This window comes from Aotus nancymaae, unplaced genomic scaffold (genome assembly GCF_030222135.1).
Source record: "Aotus nancymaae isolate 86718 unplaced genomic scaffold, 86718_ANA_hifiasm-v0.15.2.pri h1tg000012l, whole genome shotgun sequence".
NCBI classification, from domain to species: Eukaryota; Metazoa; Chordata; class Mammalia; order Primates; family Aotidae; genus Aotus; species Aotus nancymaae.
In genome coordinates this window covers 8324522-8345676 of record NW_026988423.1, presented here as the reverse complement: position 1 = coordinate 8345676, position 21155 = coordinate 8324522, and the positions used below count along the sequence as shown (strand labels likewise).

The window sequence follows — 21155 nt, the reverse complement described above, 5'->3', positions numbered from 1 at the left end:
AATTCGTAAGTGTAACATCAGTTACTTGGAAAAAACAATTTTTAAACAGCTCTGACAACTAATGGAAAAAAGAAAAAATAAGGGATTTTAAAATTTTTTAAAATAATAATATTTGACCATATTATATATATGCACATATATAGTAATCATTTTGAACATCTCAATGAACTACACAAATAGTGTAAGTTATGATAAAATTTCCTATAGTAATTCAAGAAATAAAAAACAAATCAACTAATAATTGAAATCAAACCAAAGATTTCCATGAAAATGTAATCAAATTACCTCTTAAAAAGATACCAGAAAAGTTCACAAATTAAAACATTCAAGGAACAGTTCACCTAGTATAATAATATTTCCTTATTGAAATATTTACTGAATTCCTCTTACTTGGCCTTGAATTATATGTTAAATTCAAAAAAAGCAAGCAAGCAAAAAATAAAATAACCCCTGCCTTCATGGCTCATGCAATCCAGTTCTAAAATATAGATTAGTAGAAGTATATACCTGGATGGTAGCTGGAGAAGATTCTGGAAAAGTTAGTTCTTACTAGATCTTGTAATCATTCAATTAAAATATTTCCAGTATTAAATCATCCTTGCATTCCTGGATTAATGTTTATCCTTTTTCTTCCTTAAACAAAACTAACACCTTCAGATGAAAAAGAGCAGTACTGATCTAAAATAACAAGTAGGACCAGGCACAGTGGCTCATGCCAATATCCCAGCATTTTGGGAGGCCAAGACAAGAGAATTGCCTGAGCCTAGGAGTTCAGGACCAGCCTTAGCAACATAATGAGGCCTCATCTTTCAAAAAAAAAAAAATCAAAAAATTAGCGGGGCATGGTGGAGCACCTGTAGTCCCAGCTACTTGGGAGGCTGAGGTGGAAGGATTGCTTGAGCCCAGGAGGTAGAGGCTTCAGTGAGCCATAATAGTATCACTGCACTCCAGCCTGGGTGACAAAACAAGACCCTATCTCAAAAATAAAATAGCATGTAGTTACAAATCCTAATAAAAATTTTAATAGTCAACTATTTTATTTATGACTTTGATAAGTCATAAACTATCATTACAAACACAATTTCAAACACATAAGGTTTGGATTGTATCTACCTAGCATTACATGTTAGAGAGGTACCGAATGGATGGACATAAGGATAGAAGGAAGGCAGGGATGTTGGGAACAATCAACAGAGTGAAAAACAATCTGTAGAAAGGGAGAGAATATTTACAAACCATACATCTGGTAAGACACTAAGCAGTTAGTATCCAGAATATGTAATGAACTTTAATACAACTCAACCCCAAAAAAAAAAAAAAAAGAAAGAAATAATTTTAAAAATGGGCAAAGAATTTGAAAAGACATTTCTCTGAAGAAGATATATAAATGTCCAAACATATGCAAAGATGCTCTACATGACTAGTCACCAGGGAAATGCAAATCAAAACCACAATCAGATACCTCCTGACATCCACTAAGATGACCACTATTAAACACACACTCAGAGAAAAGTGTTGATGAAGATGTGGAGAAATTGTTCAGTGTTGGTGGGAATGTAAAATGATGTAGCCACTATGAAAAACAGTATGAAGTTCCACAAAAAACTTAAATATAGAGTCACCATATGATCCAGCAATCCCACTTCTGGCTACATATCCAAAATAATCGAAAGCAGAATCCTGAAGAGATATGTGCTCACCTGTGTTCACTGTATTATTCACAACAGGCAAGAAGTAGAAGACCTAAATGTTCAGTGATGAATTAATGAAGAAAATGTGGTATATATATATACAGTGAAATATTATTCTATCTTAAAAAAGGAAATCCTGTCATATGCTAAAACATGGATGAACCTTGAGGACGTTATGCTAAATGAAATAAAAAGATAACTTACGATTTTACTAAATGAGGTAGATAAAGTAGTCAAACTCTTAGAAAGTAAAATGGAGGTTGCCAGAGGATAGAGCAAAATGAAGAGCTGCTCTTCAGTGGACACAGAGTTTCAGTTTTGCAACATAAAAAAAGCTCTAGAGATCTGCTACACAACAAGGTGCATATTGCGCTATACACTTAAAAACAGTTATGATAGTAAATTTCATGTTATGTGTTTCCTACCAAAATATAAACAAAAAATGTAAATGTGACATAAAATTTGAAAAGATTCAAATGTATTTTATATCATCTTATGCTATTATTTATGTCTGTTATACCTCATCTAAATGTAAAAAGTTGTATGTTTGGTATAATAGTTGTTTACAATGGTTTAGAAGTCATGTATAGATTATTGCTTTCATATGACTAGTGATCCAAGTTTTAAATCTTCTTACCTCATACGTTATCTTCAAACTTGACTGTAGTAAAATAGGAGTAAAGTTGGGATGAACTTCTGCAGTGAGCCAAAGACGAAAGGTATCTTTAGGTTGAAGAGTATTCAATTCCTTGTTTACAAAACCAATGATAAAAATTTACATTAACACATACAAAAATTTTCCTTATACCAGTACATTATTAATAACTATTTTTTAATTAAAACTTTTGTGACATTCTGACCTATTTCTTAATATTCTGGTTATATTTCCTTTAATTTTTATCTTTTCTATTACTAGCTCACTGTAATGAATAAGAATCTGCATCTGAAGTCATGTTGACTGGAGTGAAATTTGAACTTTGCCACTAATCTGCTATGTGACCTTGGGCTCTTTGACTTATTTCATCTCTAAAAAAGGATAATAATAGTACCTATAGCACAGAATTGTATAAGACACTAAAACAATGCCTGATACATAGTAAGTTCAAAGTAAGTGTTAGCTATAATTGCTATGCCTAAACTACCAGCCTTCTTAAGGTCTTTAGATTCTCACTGCTTTAATTCATGCTTCTACAGAGTCATATAACGATATTAATTCCCTTATATACAATATTTAGAAGCACCATTGCCTATAATATAAATTCAAAACTTTACCATACAAATTCATCTGTCCATGCTCCTCAAACTGTGGGCTTTAGTTATTTATTCAGATTCTTATGACTGTCTTTACTCATCATATTTCCTCTGCCTATTATTCTCTTTGTAATCTGACAAATTATTACATATCTGTCAAAATATAATTTAAATATCATGTCTTTGGGGAATATCTCCTCTAACTCTTCACTACCACAATCCCAAGCAGATTTAATCACCCAGGTCGTTTTGTAAATTTTTCCCATAGTATTCCTCATCCCACAATATAGTTATACGTTAATGTGATCTGTCTCTCCTAAACTAAGTTCCCAGAGAAAAGGTACAAATTCTGGAGGTAACCAGCACCCGGCACAATTTCTGGCTTTTTCTTGTACTCAGCAAGTATCTGTAAATTTAATAAATGAATGAATAAATTACAGAAGAAATTTTTGTAGCTCTAAGAGAATGAAGTCTAAAAATTATTTTAATATAAGTGATATCTAACACTAACATTAATATCATGTGAAATGTAGTTAAGATGACCAAAAAAATGGCAAAAGAATGGCCATAAAAACATTGTGCTTGTTTAAAATTATAAAGGATAAAACATATTTATACCTCACAATTTTTAAATGTAAAGTGTATATAAAATTTTGCTTTGGGTTAGCACATCTAAAAAAATTTAAAAGGTAAAAGAAACAATACATTGTGATATAGTTGGATTTACAGCTGGATATGGTTGAATTTACAATAAGTTTATAAATTTATATCCTATCAATTCATCCAAACTAGTAGAAAAGCAAATAATCAGTTATTTTTAAAATTCCATATTATGTACTGTTTCAAAATGTTGTAATTAAGATGTGCTTTCAAGATAATAACTGTAATTATATTTTACATGGATTAATAGCTATCGATCAGCTGTTTAAAACAGAAAGCAGTATTCAAGTATTCATCAGTCTTCTTTATATATCTTAAAACATATATAGATGTATCAGGCCAGGTGTGGTGGCTCACTCCTGTAATTCCAGCATGTCAGGAAGCCGAGGCAGGCAGATCACTTGAGGCCAGGAGTTCAAGACCAGCCTGAAAAACATGGCAAAACCCTGTTTCTACTAAAAATACAAAAATTAGCCAGCCACAGTGGTGCATGCCTGTAATCGCAGCTACCTGGGAGGCTGAGGCATGAGAATTGTTTGAACTTGGGTGGTGGAGATTGCAGTGAGCCGAAATTGCACCACTGTACTCCAGCCTGAGCAACAGAGCAAGATTCTGTCTCAAAAAAACAAAACAAAACGTATATGATTTATCAGACGTAAATTTTATAGTTGTACACATTATTGATTTTTAAAGAAAGCCATAACACTAGAATTATATGAATACTCACAGTCCAAAATCTGCATCTTCTCTTGATTACAAGTAATGAATCATGAATCATCATGGTCTACCAGTTCATTCACTCACTCATTAACTTATTTATCAAAGATTTATTGATTCTCTATTTGTGGAAGTGTGTAGTTGCCAATTAATTAGGACTGCAGAAATTTTTAATACCTCACAACTAGGGTAGGACTTCCCCCAATTTATTCTGTTTGGTTCCATTCTATATACTACCGCCAGAATAATTAATTGCTAACTCTCTGTTAAGGACCTCCTTTGGCTCTCTAAGTCCCAGGACAAAAACTCCAAAATCTTCTGCATGGTTCTCAGGGTAAGCCATAACCTAGCTCCTTCCTAGTTGTCTAACTCAATTGCCCCACACTTCCCTGCCTGGCTCTGATGGAATTAAAATCATGGTATCCTTTCTTTGCATATACTCAGCAAAATGCCATTTGGCTTTCAAGAAATATCTCTTTGGAATCATCTCTAACTACCCAAAACCCTATTCAACTTTCTTAAATAAGCAACAGAATAAAATCTAGGTTTGCATGTAAAGTCTATCTAGCTATTTGTCCATCTTAAGATTATTTTTATCCTGAGTTCATTGAGGGAAATGAAATGTTTGCTTCAGTTTACTCTCTAGCTTTCTTAGCACCTAGAAAGTTAGGTAGTTCCCTCTCACCCCCCACTATGTCTCTTCTCCCAGTACAGATCAACAGAACAAGAGCATAAAAAGAAACTAATGGTATAAATATGTCATCTAAGCTTCCCTGTCAATCTTCATTAAAAATTTATTGGCTTCTTGTATATGCCTTTAAAAAAGCATTTTTAAATACTTCCTATTAATATCTTATTTCGCACAATCGCACATGATATGAACTAACCTGACTCCATCTTAGAAATAAGCCTGACAAGCTCCAGTTTATTTTCTCCCTCCCTGCCACAGCCCCCACAGGTGCATTACTGAGTCACGCTGTACTCAGAGCCTTGAACCATTGAGGTTTGGGTCACGCTGTTCTCAGTACCTGTAACTCTCAGTACCTGTAACCTATGTAACCGCATCCTGCTTGGCAAGTCTACCTGCTACTGTGAAATACCCCTCTTGGTGATTGATTGTATGGAAAGTCCCCCCAGCTACCCACCTTGATGATTGTATGGAAATACTCTTAGTAACCAGCAACTATGGGAACCTCCTGCCTCCTGGTTACCGCCTCCTCTACTAACTTGCTTGTTGTGCTTCTGTAAAATTCTGCTTCAGCTAGGCTTCCCCTCCCCTATCCCAAGCTAGGTATAAAAAGAAATCAAGCCCTTTCCTCGGGACCAGGAGATTTTGAGCCTCCTGCCTCTCGGTCACTGGCAATAAAGGACTCAAATTGGAACTCAGAGTGTGGAGCTTTCCTTCTAACTTGCTCGAGTGTAACACACATATTTAAGAAAATATTTAAATTTAAAATTTCTCAAATACTATTTTTTAAATAATCATAAATAATGTATGACATTTTAATATGGATATCCCTTGGAGATTAGTAAGTTGAGGATATTAGATATTATTTGTACCACATTGATCTGAATCTACCTTTTCCAGAACTGGCAGCCAAGATACCACAAGATGTAAGTTCTTCAAACAGAGCCAGTCTCCATTGCTGGCACATTCTTTTAGCATTTGAATTGCTAAATCAGCTTGACCCTGACCCATGGCAACCTGCAAAAGCAAAAAAATAAACAAAATTTAAAAAACAGATCTGCTAACATGTTGTAATGTAACAATAATAGAGTCAATAATAGTAATCCCTAAACCTTTCTAACTGGCTTTAATATTAAATTTGGAAGAAGAATCAAACTAATGCCAGAAATTAATCTTCTTTAAACAATTAAAAGCTTATGTAAATAGTTTAACCTTCTTGCCAAAAATCACTAGTAACAGGTACAATCTATAGAAAGGGCTTCTATTCCTAAGACACCTCACTGACAACTGAATACTGACTTAATGTATATTCTAATCTACTGTAACTATGATTGACTAGAACTCTCTAGACTTACTGTAAAACCTGCACAGCTGAGCCTAACAGCTCTACTACTTTGCTCTTTCATTTATATTGCTATTTGTAAAATTTTTACTTTTCAATTATTGGTTGCTATTAGTTGTTAAAAAAATCATTATTAATTATTTTCCCCATGAAAAAGATTTATTCACTTGTTAAAAAATGAGGGTAAATTAATATACTTCATTTTCAAATTTACATGCAAATTTAAAAAAAGAAAGTACTCTGAACAAACAAAAGTTCCTACCTCAAGGAAAAAAAATGGCATTACAACGAAAACATTTTACTCAAAATATTTACAAATTTCTTCCACTTCAGGTAAATAAAGTGTAAATAAACATTGCTGGGATTTACCATAAAAGTAGCCAAGTAAAAGTTTAAAAGTAATTCTCAAAATGAAAGCGAATGTATTAGTTCCCTATAGCTGCTTTAAGAAATTACCACAGATTTAGTACCTTAAATTAGCATTAAACTTTCAGAGGCCCGAAGTCTCACTGGTCTAAAAATCAAGGTGTCTGGGTTTGAAAATAAAGGGACGACTATCGGCTTTCTAAAGGCTCTAAAAAATAATTCTTCCCTTGTTTTTTCCAGTTTCTGGAAGCCACTTACATTTCTTTGCTTACGGCTCCTTCCGCCATCTTCAAAGCCAGCAGCACAGCATTTTCTCTCTTCTCTGACCTCTACTTGCAACCTCACATCTATCTTCACTCGACTCACCTGCCCCCTCCTATAAAAAACCTTTGTGATTTTTATATTGGGTTCACCTGGCTAATGCAGGCTATCTTCCCATCTGAAGATACTTAATTACATCTGCAAAGTTCCTTTTGCTATATAAAACAACATATCCACAGTTCTGAGGATTAGGACATAGACATCTTTAGGGGCATTATTTATCTTATCACAACAAAAAATGTCCGTCTGACCAATATCATTAAGTGTGGCCGGAACAGCAATAGCAAAAACAAAAACAGCAGGACAATATGTACTTACCTGGTGATAACACTCTCCGCTTCTTTCGGCATTAGCAAGTTCTTGAAGTTCCTGAGAAGGATCAGCACCCGGAGAAATAATTATCAAGATGGGTTCAATTTCCAGTGTCTCTTTGTATAAACGTTTGAGATTTAGAGGCAATGGGGACACCTCTTTCAGTCCTAAAAGACATATTTTAAAAATTAAAAATGAAAAGCAGTATGCATTATTAAAAAGTCTATTAAAACTAATTATATAACATAGAGAATACCCAGGTGAGTTATAATCTCAATATATTAAAGTTTTTCCACTCTAGAATCATGTCCTGGTAATAGCCAACATTTGTTTTATGCTTAAGGTGCCAGGCATTTTTCTAAATGTTTTCCATGTATGATATCATCTTACTATTACAATGCTCTGAGATAGGTACCCTGATTACTGTATTTAAAATCTGTATTGTAAATTAAGACAACAATACAGGCCTGTGGCTGTATTGTAAATTGAGACTGCAACATGGCTGTATTGTAAATTGAGACTGCAACATGAGAGAAGACTGAATCCAACCATCAATCTATATATCTCATTAGTACAATAAAATTCATTAACTGATATGATAGCTGAGTGCATACTGTGTCATGAATATGGGGAATCCAAGTCATCATGATCTGGGTAAATTATTTCACTGGCATGATATAGGCCAAAAAGTTATTTCTTATGCCCACGTGGTATGGGGAAAAAAGTTGTATGGAGAGTGAAAAGAATGCTTAATTTTAAGACAAAAATACACAGCTGACAGTTTATATTTGTTGGCTAAATGACCATATCCAAATTATTAAAATTAACTGTGCCTCAGTTTCCTCAATTGCAAAACAAGGATAAAGTAATCCACAGGTTCTCTGGAAGCAAAATAAGATAGAATAATTATAACAAATTCAATTTATTCATCACCTACTATACGCTAAGCATTATACTGGGTACTTTATTTAAATGGTATCTAAGCCATATAATGATCCTGAGAAACAAATATTCATTTTATGAGTAAGAAAACTAATACTCAAAGAAATTTATTATCTTGCCAAACTGCACACAGCTGCCACCATTAATATTTAAACAGTTCACCTGTGCTTTTTCTACTCTGTAGCCCTTCACAAACTATAAAGTCCTGTTCAGATAAGAGATTATAATTTTGCTATTATATTTAAATCCCTCCTGCTAAAACTTGAATGTTTCCATTACTAATGTATTTCATAAGAGCCAAGCTGAAAAGGCTCATGTCAATTAAAACTTAGACTGGTTTGAATTGAACTAAAACAAGTGTTCCACAGGAGTTTAAAAAGAAAGAAAAAATCAGGAGAATGTAACTGAATGAGTACACAGGCAAGAAGGGCTTCCAGAAATTCTCAAAAGTAGAAGTGAATAGACAAGACTACACCTCAGGTTTGAACATTCTTAAAAAATTAAGAATAGTAAACACTTTAAAATACAAACTCACTGTTAACATGATGGGTCAAAAAAGACATTTCTAGGCAACCAACCTGAAAAGGTACATTTCATGCCTAAAGCAGCACCCTTGTCTATTCCTCACAAAAGCAACCCATAATGATAAGAATTTCCAAAGGCAAAAATATTCCTAATAATAGGTGATATTAGGAACATTTCTAACAACAGCCACTTAAAACTGATGAATTGCTTTTAGAGGCATATTTTATGAATTTTATTTTTTGCTAAATTTAAATTGCTGATAATTGAATAGAATATAACTGAATGAATATTGGCTTACAACAACTGAATAGTTGTTAGCAATTTAAATTTAGCTTTTAAAGAATTCTTATGTACTTGCAATGCAGTAAGAAATATTTTCATTCATTCAAGCATTCATTTACTTATTCATAAACTCAATAAACATCTAAGCCAATTCAATATCTTGTCTGATTTAATAAAGTATATCAAGTCTTAAAAATGTACATGGCCTTGATCAGTAATTAAAATTATAATAATTTAAGAAACAATTCAGGATATGGACACAGAAGCATGTACAAGGGCTTTTCCTTGTAGCTGGTGATATTATCTAAAAACTGGTAGAAAGAAACTGAGTTTCTAACAGGAGTCTGAGTAATTTTTGATAGCCATACATTGAAACTGAAGTTACAAACATGTTGAGGTAAAAGATAATTTACAGAAAAGTAAGATTTTTCAAGAGAATTGGTAATAATTCCATATTATAATGTATACATTTCTATGGCATAAAAAGAAAACAAAGGCATACATAGAAATGTTAACAATGATTAGTGCTAATGATGGAATACTAGGTGTTTCTTATTTTCTTTTCCTGTCTATGCATCTCCTCATACTCCTCTAATTACTATGTAGTATACAATTAAAATGTCAAATATATATAATATTTTAATATAAAATAACTACTGATTTAAGTGTGTTTGATTTGGAAAATATATGCCAATACAAAAACGGTCTAAAAAAGTTAAAATACAGATTACCATACCACTTGTTTATTTACCCAATAAACACTGTAAACTTCATGAGGGCAGGAATCATGCTGAATCTTTTGCTAGTTTATATCCAGAGCCTAGCAAATTCAATTATAACTTTTAATTTTAAAATCCCACAGGATATAAATATATATCCATTAATTCATTTTATTCAATATCTCAAAGCAGTAAAACATTTGATTGGAGATAAAAAACATGAAAAATATCTTGCCATTTAATATAACACAAGTGACACTCATATTACTTGTAATTATATGTTAGCCCTCCTGCCCACAAAATTCCAGCAAAGTTTTTGTTGCACTTTAAGTGAACTGGATATACAGGTTTTATTAATCCAAATAATTCTGACTCATGATATCATGAGAATGGTCAATATGAATCATTCAAAACTATTTAATAAAGTTAGAGAACCAAAAATAATAATTGCACTGTGAATTATAATTGTGTAAAACTATTTGCAAATCATTGGAACCTTATACTCTAACCATAATTTTAAAAGTTAATTCAGCATTTATTTCAAAAATAAGAATAAGTCAAAGGAATAACTCAAACCTTTATTGTATTTTATTTTAAGCAAATAAAATACTGAGATAATAAAAAAATAACATGCAGTTTAAAAAGGAAAAAATTTACTCCTGTACTTTTCAGGTACCTGAGTAAAGAAAGTAGCAAATTATCAAACTATTATAGGTAGTAAGTATAATAGATTCATTCTTTCTCATGCCTCTCATCCTCCATAACAAAGGGCTGATAAGTATCAGACGTATAAAATTACCTTTCTTTTATGAGAAAAAAAACATTGTAAAAATGTACCACAAACATCAATAAGAGGAAAATCAACAGCCACTACCTAACCCAATATATGTGAACCAATTAAATGGGAAAACATGCTTTCAAAATGGAATAGTACTCAACCCTAGAAACAAATAAAAATGTCAAATATGTTGTGGTAGGCAGAATACTAAAGATTTAAGATATCTCTTTCAAGAATCCTAAGCCCTGGTTATTCAAACAAAAATTAAACTAGGTACTGCTGTGAAGGGACTTTGTAAATGTAACTAAGGTTGTGAACCTAAAAGTAAGAAGATTATCCTGTGTTATCCAAGTGGGCCAATCTAGTCAATTGACCCCTCAAAAGTAGAGCTGCTTCTCTAGTTAGAGGCAAAGAATTGTAGCAGAAAAGAGAAATAGGAGAGATGAGGCGGAACGGGAGGTCAGAGAGAGATGAGGCATGCAAAGGAATCAATCTGCTAATACTGTCTTTAAAGATGGAGGAAGGGAACTAGATACCAACTGGGCATCTAAAAGCTGAGAATTACACCAGAAGACAGAAAGAAAATGGGTACTTCAGCCTTACAACTGAATAGGGCTGAACCTGAATGAGTTTGGAAGTGGATTTTCCCCAGGGCTTTCCAAACTTGGAGCAAAGAAACCTGGTGAGCCCATCAGGATTCTGAGCTGCAGAAGATAGTAACTGGGCATTGTTTAAACCTGATAAATTTCTAGCAGCAATATAAGATGAATGCATATATGTTTATGTCTTTCTTTCATTTAGACATCAACTTGATAAGACAGATTGAGCTATGAAAGCAGGTACATGGGATGACATGATGCCATAAGAGAGGTACAGAATTATAAAACTAGGAAAGATCCATAGTTCAAAAAAATAATACTTTTTGATGAAGAAACTTTAAAAGTTTCTGGTTCCTGTAGTTATTGAAGCATTGTATGGGGAACATGTCTCTACATTTCCAATACCGCAATACACATAGCATAACATACTCCTCATAATAGTTTTTTTAAGTCAAAATTACATCAGAACTATAGAAGTAAGAATACTTGCATCTGTTCACTACCATTTTTAAAAAGTAACATAGTGGATTTTGCCAGTACATAAGTCTTGCTTCGTAGAGTCATATTAAACAGGCAACCCTAAAAGCTTTAAAGATTGCTATATTAATTTAAATCTTCAAATCAAAACTACTTTCATAAATACATCTTTATAATTTACTACAGGTTTATAGATTATAAAAACAGTTGCTAAAACATAATAAAGATCTTTCCATATGAATGATGCTTGAGAAATTACATTTAAAATCAAAGCTCTAAAATTTGATTTAAAAGAGGTTAAGTGCTTGTTCTCCAGTAATTTGAATTTTTAAAACTTATTCATAAAATAAAAACTCCATTGTTACATTAAAATGATTTAATAAAGCTACTTGACCAAATATGAAGTCATCCAGCCATACAATAGTAAACATAATTTTTGCTTAGAAATCGTATGATTTTAGAAGTGTATTAAACTTTCAAAGCATCTGAATATATAAATAACATGAGGCTTTTAATCAATGCCACTAAACCTTAAATGTCATTTCACTGGAGATGAAATGGTACCATAAGTATTTCAAAGAGTTGATAAATAGTCAAATTATAAAATTAGTAAGAAAGGTTATGTGCAATGTGGCACAAAAACCATATTATTAAAGACTAAATGAGTAGGAAAAAAACTCTTAACCTCTCTGAAAAGTGCCCTGTTTTATTTTAACATGCATTTGAGCAATAGGAACAGCAAGTACAAAGGTTCTATATTCCAGAAATACTTAGAGCAGTAAAAAACAAACAAACAAACAAGAAAAAGTCTATTATGTTGGTAAAGAACTGAGCAAGGGTCAAGAGTGGTTAGGAAATAAGATCTCAGGGTAAGACCTTGTAGGACATTAGAAGGATTCTGAAGATGAGATGTCATATTCCATCAGAACTGTTGGAGCAGAGGAGTGATCTGATCTAATTTGTATTTCAAAAGGCACTTAGCTGCTATGTTAAGGATAGACTTAAAGTGGGGAAGGATAGAAGCCTGAATGGTAACAATCTCACTCATATAAAAGTGGCTTTAAAAAACTGGTAGATGCTCCCAAAGGTCTGAGAAGTGACTGGATTCTGAATGTACTCTGAAGATAGAGACAACAAATAAAAGGTATGGCAGTAATTGAGAGCTGATGATAGCTTGTATTAGGTTGGTACTAATCAAGCAAATAAAATGAATTCAGAATAAGTTTTACGGTTGAAACCAAAAGAATTTGGTGATAGATTGGGTATAGGAAGAAAGGAAAGAGAGGAAAGAATTACATCAGCTGCATAATGACTTTTCAATCAACGATGGACCATGTATATCATGGTCATACCATAAGATTATTTTTACTGTCCCTTTCTATGTTTAGAGACACAAATACCTGCCACTGTGTTACAATTGCCTATAGCATTCAGTACAGTAATATGCTGCACAAGTTCGTAGCCTGAGAGCAATAGGGTATACTATATAACCTACGTGTATATGAAGGTGTACAATCCCAAGGTTTATGTAAGTACACTCTATGATGTTCACACAATGAAATTGCCTAATGACACATTGTCAGAATGCATTCCCACTGTTAAGCAACACGTGACTGTATTTTTGGGTTTTGGGATTAAACAACTGAGTAGATGCTAGTATAAACAAATCAAAAGTAATTTATTTGTCACATTAAATTTGAGATATTTGTTTTTGATGTTTTTAATACAAAAAACATCAAATAAGTATAAAATACATAAGCCTAGAATGCCAGGGCTGGAAATAACAGATATAAGAATGAGTAATTTAAGGATGATATTTAAAGCCAGGGATTGGGTGAGATCACCCACAGGGAGAAGGTATAATAACGAAAATAGGAAACCAGAGCAAGACTATAGTAAAAAGAAAAGTACTCCAACACTTAGAAGACATGCAGACAAGAAGCCAGTAAAAGAAAGTAAAAAGGAACAGCCTAAGAGGGTTGGGGAATGAAAAAAGAAACATAACAATCAAGAGAAGAAAATGTTCTATAAAGAAAGAAATGGACAACTTTACTGAGTTTAGAAAGAAGTAAAAAATCTGGAGACAACAGATGCTGGAGAGGATGTGGAGAAATAGGAACACTTTTACACTGTTGGTGGGAGTGTAAATTAGTTCAACCATTGTGGAAGACAGTGTGGTGATTCCTCAAGGACCTAGAAATAGAAATTCCATTTGACCCAGCAATCCCATTACTGGGCATATATCCAAAGGATTATAAATCGTTCTACTATAAGGACACATGCACACGAATGTTCATTGCAGCACAGTTTACAATAGCAAAGACCTGGAACCAGCCCAAATGCCCATCAATGATAGACTGGACAGGGAAAATGTGGCACATATACACCATGGAATATTATGCAGCCATCAAAAACAATGAGTTTGCGTCCTTTGTAGGGACATGGATGAACCTGGAAACCATCATTCTCAGCAAACTGACACAAGAACACAAAATCAAACACCACATGTTCTCATTCATAGGCGGGTGTTGAACAATGAGAACACATGGACACAGGGAGGGGAGCACTACACACTGGGGTCTGTTGGGGGGAAATAGGGGAGGGACAGTGGGGGTGGGGAGTTGGGGAGAGATAGCATGGGGAGAAATGCCAGATATAGGTGAAGGGGAGGAAGGCAGCAAATCACACTGCCACGTATGCACCTATGCAACAATCTTGCATGTTCTTCACATGTACCCCAGAACCTAAAATGCAATTAAAAAAAAAGGGAAAAAAAATTAAAAAATAATAAAATAAAATAAAAATAGGATAGTGGCTAGAGAAGGGTCTGAGACCAAGGGAGGTATTTTTAAGACAGATGATACTAAAATATATTTGTATGCTGAGAAAAGTGATTCAGCAAAGAAGGTGAAATTCATGATGTAGGAAAAGATTATAATGGCAGAAATGAAGAAGAAAACAGTAAATGAGTTGACTTTGATTAGAACAAAGACATTCATTCATAGTAAGAGAAAAAAAGCAGAATGAGTATGACTACTAACGCACATAGTTGGTATATGTGTTTATAAGAAATGATGAATTTCTGTCTTAGTGCTTCTATTTTCTCAAAAATGCTAGTAAAAGGCTACTTCAATCAACAAATTTTAGTGCTAAATATAGGGATAACTGTTTTCCATATTCTTAGATGTCTACTATACAGTTATTGCTCACCATATATATCCAAATTCGGGAACATGTTGATTGTTCCAGTAACAAAATAAAGTATATTGAAAATCATTTCCAAACATGGAAACGAGTATCTTTTTTTCCAACCACTTCAGTCTTTAGAATCAACAGTCAAGAAGGAGACAGAGCAAGATGGCCAAATAGAATCCTCCAGCAATTGTCCTCTGTAGGAACACCAATTTGAACAACTATCCACTCAAGAAAACACCTTCATCAGAACCAAACAATCTAGTGAGTAATCCCAGCAGCTGGTTTTAATAGAATCACAAAGAAAGAGGCATCGAAGAGAGTAAGAAGACCAGTCTTAGATTGCCTACACCACCCCTTCCCCAACCACAGGCAGCACAGCACAGAAAGAATCTGTGTGCATGGGGGAGGAAAGTGAAGTGAGTGTGACTTTGCATCGGAACTCAGTGTGGCCTGGTCACTGAGTGGAACACAACACCAAGCAGGATTCTACCAGTGCCTATGGAAGGAGCATATAAAGCAACCCTGAGCCAAAGGGAAGTCCTCCGCTCCAGCAGGAGGAAACCAAGTCCCAGTCATCTTCACCACCAGCTAACTAAAATGGCCTGAGGCCCCAAATAAATTTGAGTGGCAGTCAGGACACAGTGACTGCAGTCCTTGGGCAAGCCCTAGTGCTATTCTGGTGTCCCTAATAGTGGGTTTGCGGTGACCCAGTGTAACACCAATTGCAGCAGCCCACGAGAGAACCTGCATCACCCTCCTTCAACTCCAGGCAATGCAGCACACGGATAGATTCCTTCTCCTTGGGGGAAGGCAAGAGAAGAGTGCAGAAGACTATGTCTCGCAACTTGGACACAAGCCAAGTCATAGTAAAATAAAACACAAGGAAGATTCCTGAAGCCTATGATTCCAGGCCTTTGCTCCTTGGTTGATGTTTCAAGATCCATTCTCAGCCAGCAGGGAATCCACTGGCTGACAACCTGCTGACTAAAGAGACTTCGGGCCTTTAATGAACATCAGCAACAGCTAAGCAGTAGTGGTCACAGGCCTTGGGCAAGCCCCAGTACTGTGCTGATCTGGAAGGCTGGAGGTTTCACGTATGACTCAGCATGGTGCCAGCTGTGGTGGTCAAGGCAGTGCCCATATCACCTCTCCCCAAACTCTAGACGACTCAGCATGGAGACAGAATCCTTTTGCTTGAGGGAAAGAGAGGAAAGAGAGCAAAAGATTTTGTCTATGAACCCAGGGAATTCTCCCTTATCTTCCTCAAGTCCACCAAGGCTGTGTTTCTAGGAGTCTGCAAGAGTCATAGAGCTCTTGGGCTTAGGGTACCCACTAGTGCTGAAACAGTTGCAGTGAAAACAGGCTTAAGTAACAACACTCAGTCTCCTTTGAATTCCGAGAAAGCCCTCTCAAGAAGAATAAGTAAAAACAAGCCCAGACTCTGAAGACTGGAATAAATACCTAACTCTTCAATGTCCAGACAATGATGCAGGTCCACAAGCATCAGAAACCTCCAGGAAAACATGACCTTAGCAAATGAACTAAATAAGGTACGAGTGACCAATTTTGAAGTAACGAAGATATGTAACCTCTCAGACAAGAAATTCAAAATAGCTGTCTTGAGGAAACTCAACAAACTTCAAGATAACACAGAGAATTAATCAGAATTATACCACAGAAAAAAAATTTTTTTGAGACAGTCTCACTGGCCCATGCTGGAGTGCACTGGTATGATCTTGGCTCACGGCAACCTCCACCTCTCCCAGATTCAAGCAATTATCCTGCCTTAGCTTCCCTAGTAGCTTGGATTACAGGTGCCTGCCACCATGCTCAGCTAATTTTTGTATTTTTAGTAGAGACGGGTTTCACCATGTTGGCCAGCCTGTTGTTGAATTCCTGACCTCAAGTGATCCACCAACCTTGGCCTCCCAAAGTGCTGGGATTACAGGTGTGAGCCACCACATCCAGCCTATATCAGAGAAATTTAACAAAGAGATTCAAATAATTTTTTAAAACAATCAATTCCTAGAGCTGAAAAATACAATTGACAAACTGAAAAATGCATCAGAGTGTCTCAATAGCAGAATATATAAAGCAGAAGAATAAATTAGTGAGTTTGAAAACATGAAAATACACAGAGAAGAAAGAAACAAGAAGAAAAAGGATGAAGTATGCCTACAAAATCTAAAAAAACACTTCAAAAGGGCAAATCTACAAGTTATTGGCCTTGAAGAGATGTAAAGAGAAAGATCAGGATATAAATTTTATTCAAAGAAATAATAACAAAGAACTTTCCTAGCATAGAGAAAGATAAGAAGTTAAAATGTACTACCGGAGAATAACACTTATACACAAGAGAAGACAGGAAGAAAGGGGAAAAAAAAAAGAAGACATTAACAAAACAACCAGAAAACAAATAACCAAATAGCAGTAGTTAGTCTTTTCTTATTAATAAATAATAACTCTGAATATAAATGGACTAAAGTCTCCAAGTTAAAGAGACACAGTGGTTGAATAGATTAAAAGTAAGACACAACTATATGCTCCCTACAAGAAACTCAATTCACATATAAAGACTCACATAGACTGAAAATGAAGAGATGGAAAAAGACATTCCATGCAAACGGCAACCAAAAAAAAAAAAAAGAGCAGGAGTAGCTATTCTTATATCGGATAAAATAGATTTCAAGATAAAAATTATAAAAAGAGACAAAAAAGTCATTATATAATGATAAAGAGGTCAATTCATCAAGGGGATATAAGAATTGTAAGTATACACCCAACACTGGAGCATCCAGATACAAAGCAAATATTAGAGCTAAAAAGAGAGATAGAGTCTAATACGATAATAACAAGGGACTTCAACACTCCACTGTAAGCATTAAACAGATCATGCAGATAGAAAATCAACAAAGAAACATTAGACTTAATCTTCGCTATAGACTAAATAACCTAATAGACATTTACAGAACATTTCCACCAACATCTACAGAATCAGAAGTTATATACTTATAACTCTTAAAGGAGTTAGATTCCCAAAATGCACTTTAAAATTATTTCTATTTTTATTTTATATTTTGAGAAAGAGGCTTGCTCTGTAGCCCAGGATGGAGTGCAGTGATGTGATCTCAGCTCACTGCAACCCTTTGCCTCCTGGGTTCAAGGAATTCTCCCACCTCAGCCTTCTGAGTAGTTGGGATTACAGGTGCCTGCCACCACACCCACCACACCGAAAATACTTTTTGTATTTTTAGTAGAGATGGGGTTTCACCATGTTGGCTAGGCTGGTCTCAAACTCCTGACCTCAGGTGATCTGCCCACCTTGGCCTTCCAAACTGCTGGGATTACAGGCATGAGCCACCATGCCCAGATGTTCTTTACAAATTAATAGTTCAATTATCAAAATATCAACTAAATATAAAAATTTAAACAGGTTCTATGTAGCCTGATTATAATGCATACTATTGTTTTGTACCATCATCCCTTCCTTCACTTCTGGTAATAACCACTCCCCCATACATGGCTGCTTTTGGACAATTGTAATTCCATATATTTCTGATGTGATTAGTTGCAGAGATGGATATGTAACCCAAGTTGAGCAAATCAGAGTCCTTCTCAAGGATTTTTGATGGTGAAGTTGAGAAGGAAAAGTTATCCTTCTTCTTTGATAAAAGGCTTTAAAATATAACTCAGGAAGTCAGCGGACTTATTACCCAGAATATTATGAACCCTCGAGACTAAGGACAACACACAAGCAGACATTAAAATGAAAGTCTAAAAGCAATGAGAGAGGTGGAGAGAGATAAAAACACACAGAAAAAGGGAGAAACAGAGATGGGGGTGGAGGAGCCAGAGAACACAAAGACAAACCGCAAGGCTGAGACAAAGACAGAGTTTCCTGATACTGTCTGAGTCACGATGTTGTCTAACTCCAGTTAACCTGAAGACCAGCCCTACCTCTTCCTTCCTGAGTACTGAATACTTAAGCTAAGAAATTCCCTTTATTCATTTAAGTGAGTTTAATATGGGTATCTGTCACTTACAACCAAGAGAAAGGTGGATAATTACTCTGCCAGACATGAGTAAAAATTATCTGGTAGATAAACATTCTTCCAAAGTTGAATAAACAGTGACATTTCCTCCCCCTGCATAAGTAAACAAAAGCACAGAGCATAACCAGACTTATTTCCATATACTCATCATTAACCAACCAGGTGACCAGTCTAAAAAGTGACTCAAAATATTTGTGTGTACGGGTAAGGCAGAAGACAGGCATTACGTGAAAAGCTTGGTTGGTAGGTATTATGGGTTAAATTGTGTCCCCCACAAAAAAGACATGTTGAAGTTTAACCCCTGTCCCTCAAAATGTTCACCTTTTTGGAAATAGGGTCATTGCAAATAGAATTAGTTAACTTCAAAATGAGGTCATACGGACAACAGTGTGCCTGAATCCAGTATGACTGGTGTTGCTACAAGAACACATCCATATCTCTTCCTAGGTCCTTGTGGTTGCCTAGAAATCTTCGGTGTTCCTTGGCTTGCAGTTGCACAACTTGAATCTGTGCCTTCATAATCACATTATATTTTCCTTGTGTCTTTCTTCACATGGATGTCTTCTTGTAAGGACACCAGTCATATTGGATTGAGGAACACTCCAGTCCAAATACCTTAACTAAATATAGGATGTCAAATTTAATTCAACATCATATATGGTTAACTCCAACAAAGAGAATCATTTTTCTTTTTTTCTTTTTTTAAGACAAGGTCTTGCTCTGCTGCCCACACTGGGGTGCAGTTGCAGAATCACAGCTCACTGCAATTTTGAACTCCTGAGTTCAAGAAATCCTCCCACTTTAGTCTCCTGAGTAGCTGGAACTACAGGCACATGCCCCCATGCCTGGCTCATTTTTTAATATTTACCAAAAACAAGGTCTCACTATGCTGCCCAGAGTGGTGGGCTCAAGCAATTCTTCCCTCTCAGCCTCCCGGAGTGTTGGGATTACAGGTATTGAAATCACCTTTGCAAAAATTAAAACAGGACATTATGACAGTGAAAGAGCTCAGACCTAACTGATCCCATCTTGCTTCTAACCTTTGAGCTGCTCTTGTTCATTCCTGCATGTAAGCTGAACTAACCTTGGGAAGGAATTTGGTTTATGGTTTTGTAAGTGCCCAATGGGTTCACTATGCCCATTGCCTAGACAGAGCTGATTTACCTAGACAGAGCTGGTTGTACAGTAGACTGGAGTTTTATTATTACTCAAATCAGTCTCCCTGAGCATTCAGGTTCGGAGTTTTTAAAGAGGATTTGGCAGGTATGTGCTTAGGAATTGAGGAGTGCTGATTGGTCAGGTTGGAGATGGAATCATAATGGGGTTGAAGTGAGGTTTTCTTGCTGTTTTCTGTTCCTGGGTGGGATTGCAGAACTGACTGAGCCAGATTACCAGACTACGTTGTATCAGTTGATCCATCTAGCACAGGGTCTGCAAAATATCTCAGGCACTGCACTTAGGTTTTACAATAGTGATGTTATACCCAGGAGTCATTTGGACAGGTTCAGACTCTTGCAGCCAGAGGCTGCATAACCCCTAAACCATAATTTCTTTCTTTTTTTTTTAAAAAAAAAAAATGAGATTGAGGCTCACTTTGTCGCCAGGCTGGAGTGCAGTGGTGTGATTTGCTCACTGCAACCTCCCCCTCCAGGGTTCCAGTGATTCTTCTGAGCCTTCCAAGTAGCTGGGATTACAAGCACCCGCCACCATGCCCCGCTAGTTTTTCTTTTTTTGGGGGTGGGGGAAGAGACAGGGTTTCACCACGTAGGGCAAGTTGGTCTTGAATTCCTGACCTCAAGTGATTCACCCATCTTGTCCTCCCAAAGTGCTGGAATTAGAGGGGTGAGCCACTGCGCCCAGCTCTTAAACCATAATTTCTAATCTAATAGGGAATATATTAGTCCTACAAAGGCAGACTGATCCCCAGGAAAGAAGGGGGGTTCTTTTTGGAAAATGCTATTAATCAATCTTGTTTCTGAGTCAAACCGTAAACTAAATTCCTTCCCAAGGTTAGTTCTGCTTATGCTCAGGAATGAACAAGGACAGCTTAAAGGTCAGAAACAAGATGGAGTCAGTTTGGTCTGATCTCTTTCAGTGTCATAATTTCCTGTTTTAATTTTTGCAAAGGTGGTTTCGGTTTGACTCTAAAACAAAATTCATAATAGCCCTTTTAAAAAAGACCCCTTTCTTGGCTGGGACCAGTCTGCCTTTGCAGACTAACAAATCAGCTACAAAATC

At 35.5% G+C, this 21155-nt stretch overlaps 1 protein-coding gene across 4 annotated transcripts in view; it reads right to left on the bottom strand.

The window, feature by feature from the left end:
* Nucleotides 1-21155, bottom strand: part of DYNC2H1 (dynein cytoplasmic 2 heavy chain 1) — a 376161-nt gene that overhangs the window by 171465 nt on the left and 183541 nt on the right. For all 4 annotated transcript variants that reach the window (XM_064375367.1, XM_064375368.1, XM_064375369.1 and 1 more), the window contains 3 exons: nt 7355-7515; nt 5899-6024; nt 2329-2439 (listed from right to left, as the gene is read on the bottom strand). In XM_064375367.1, coding sequence (XP_064231437.1) covers nt 2329-2439; nt 5899-6024; nt 7355-7515 — 398 coding nt within the window. The remainder of the gene's footprint in view (nt 1-2328; nt 2440-5898; nt 6025-7354; nt 7516-21155) is intronic.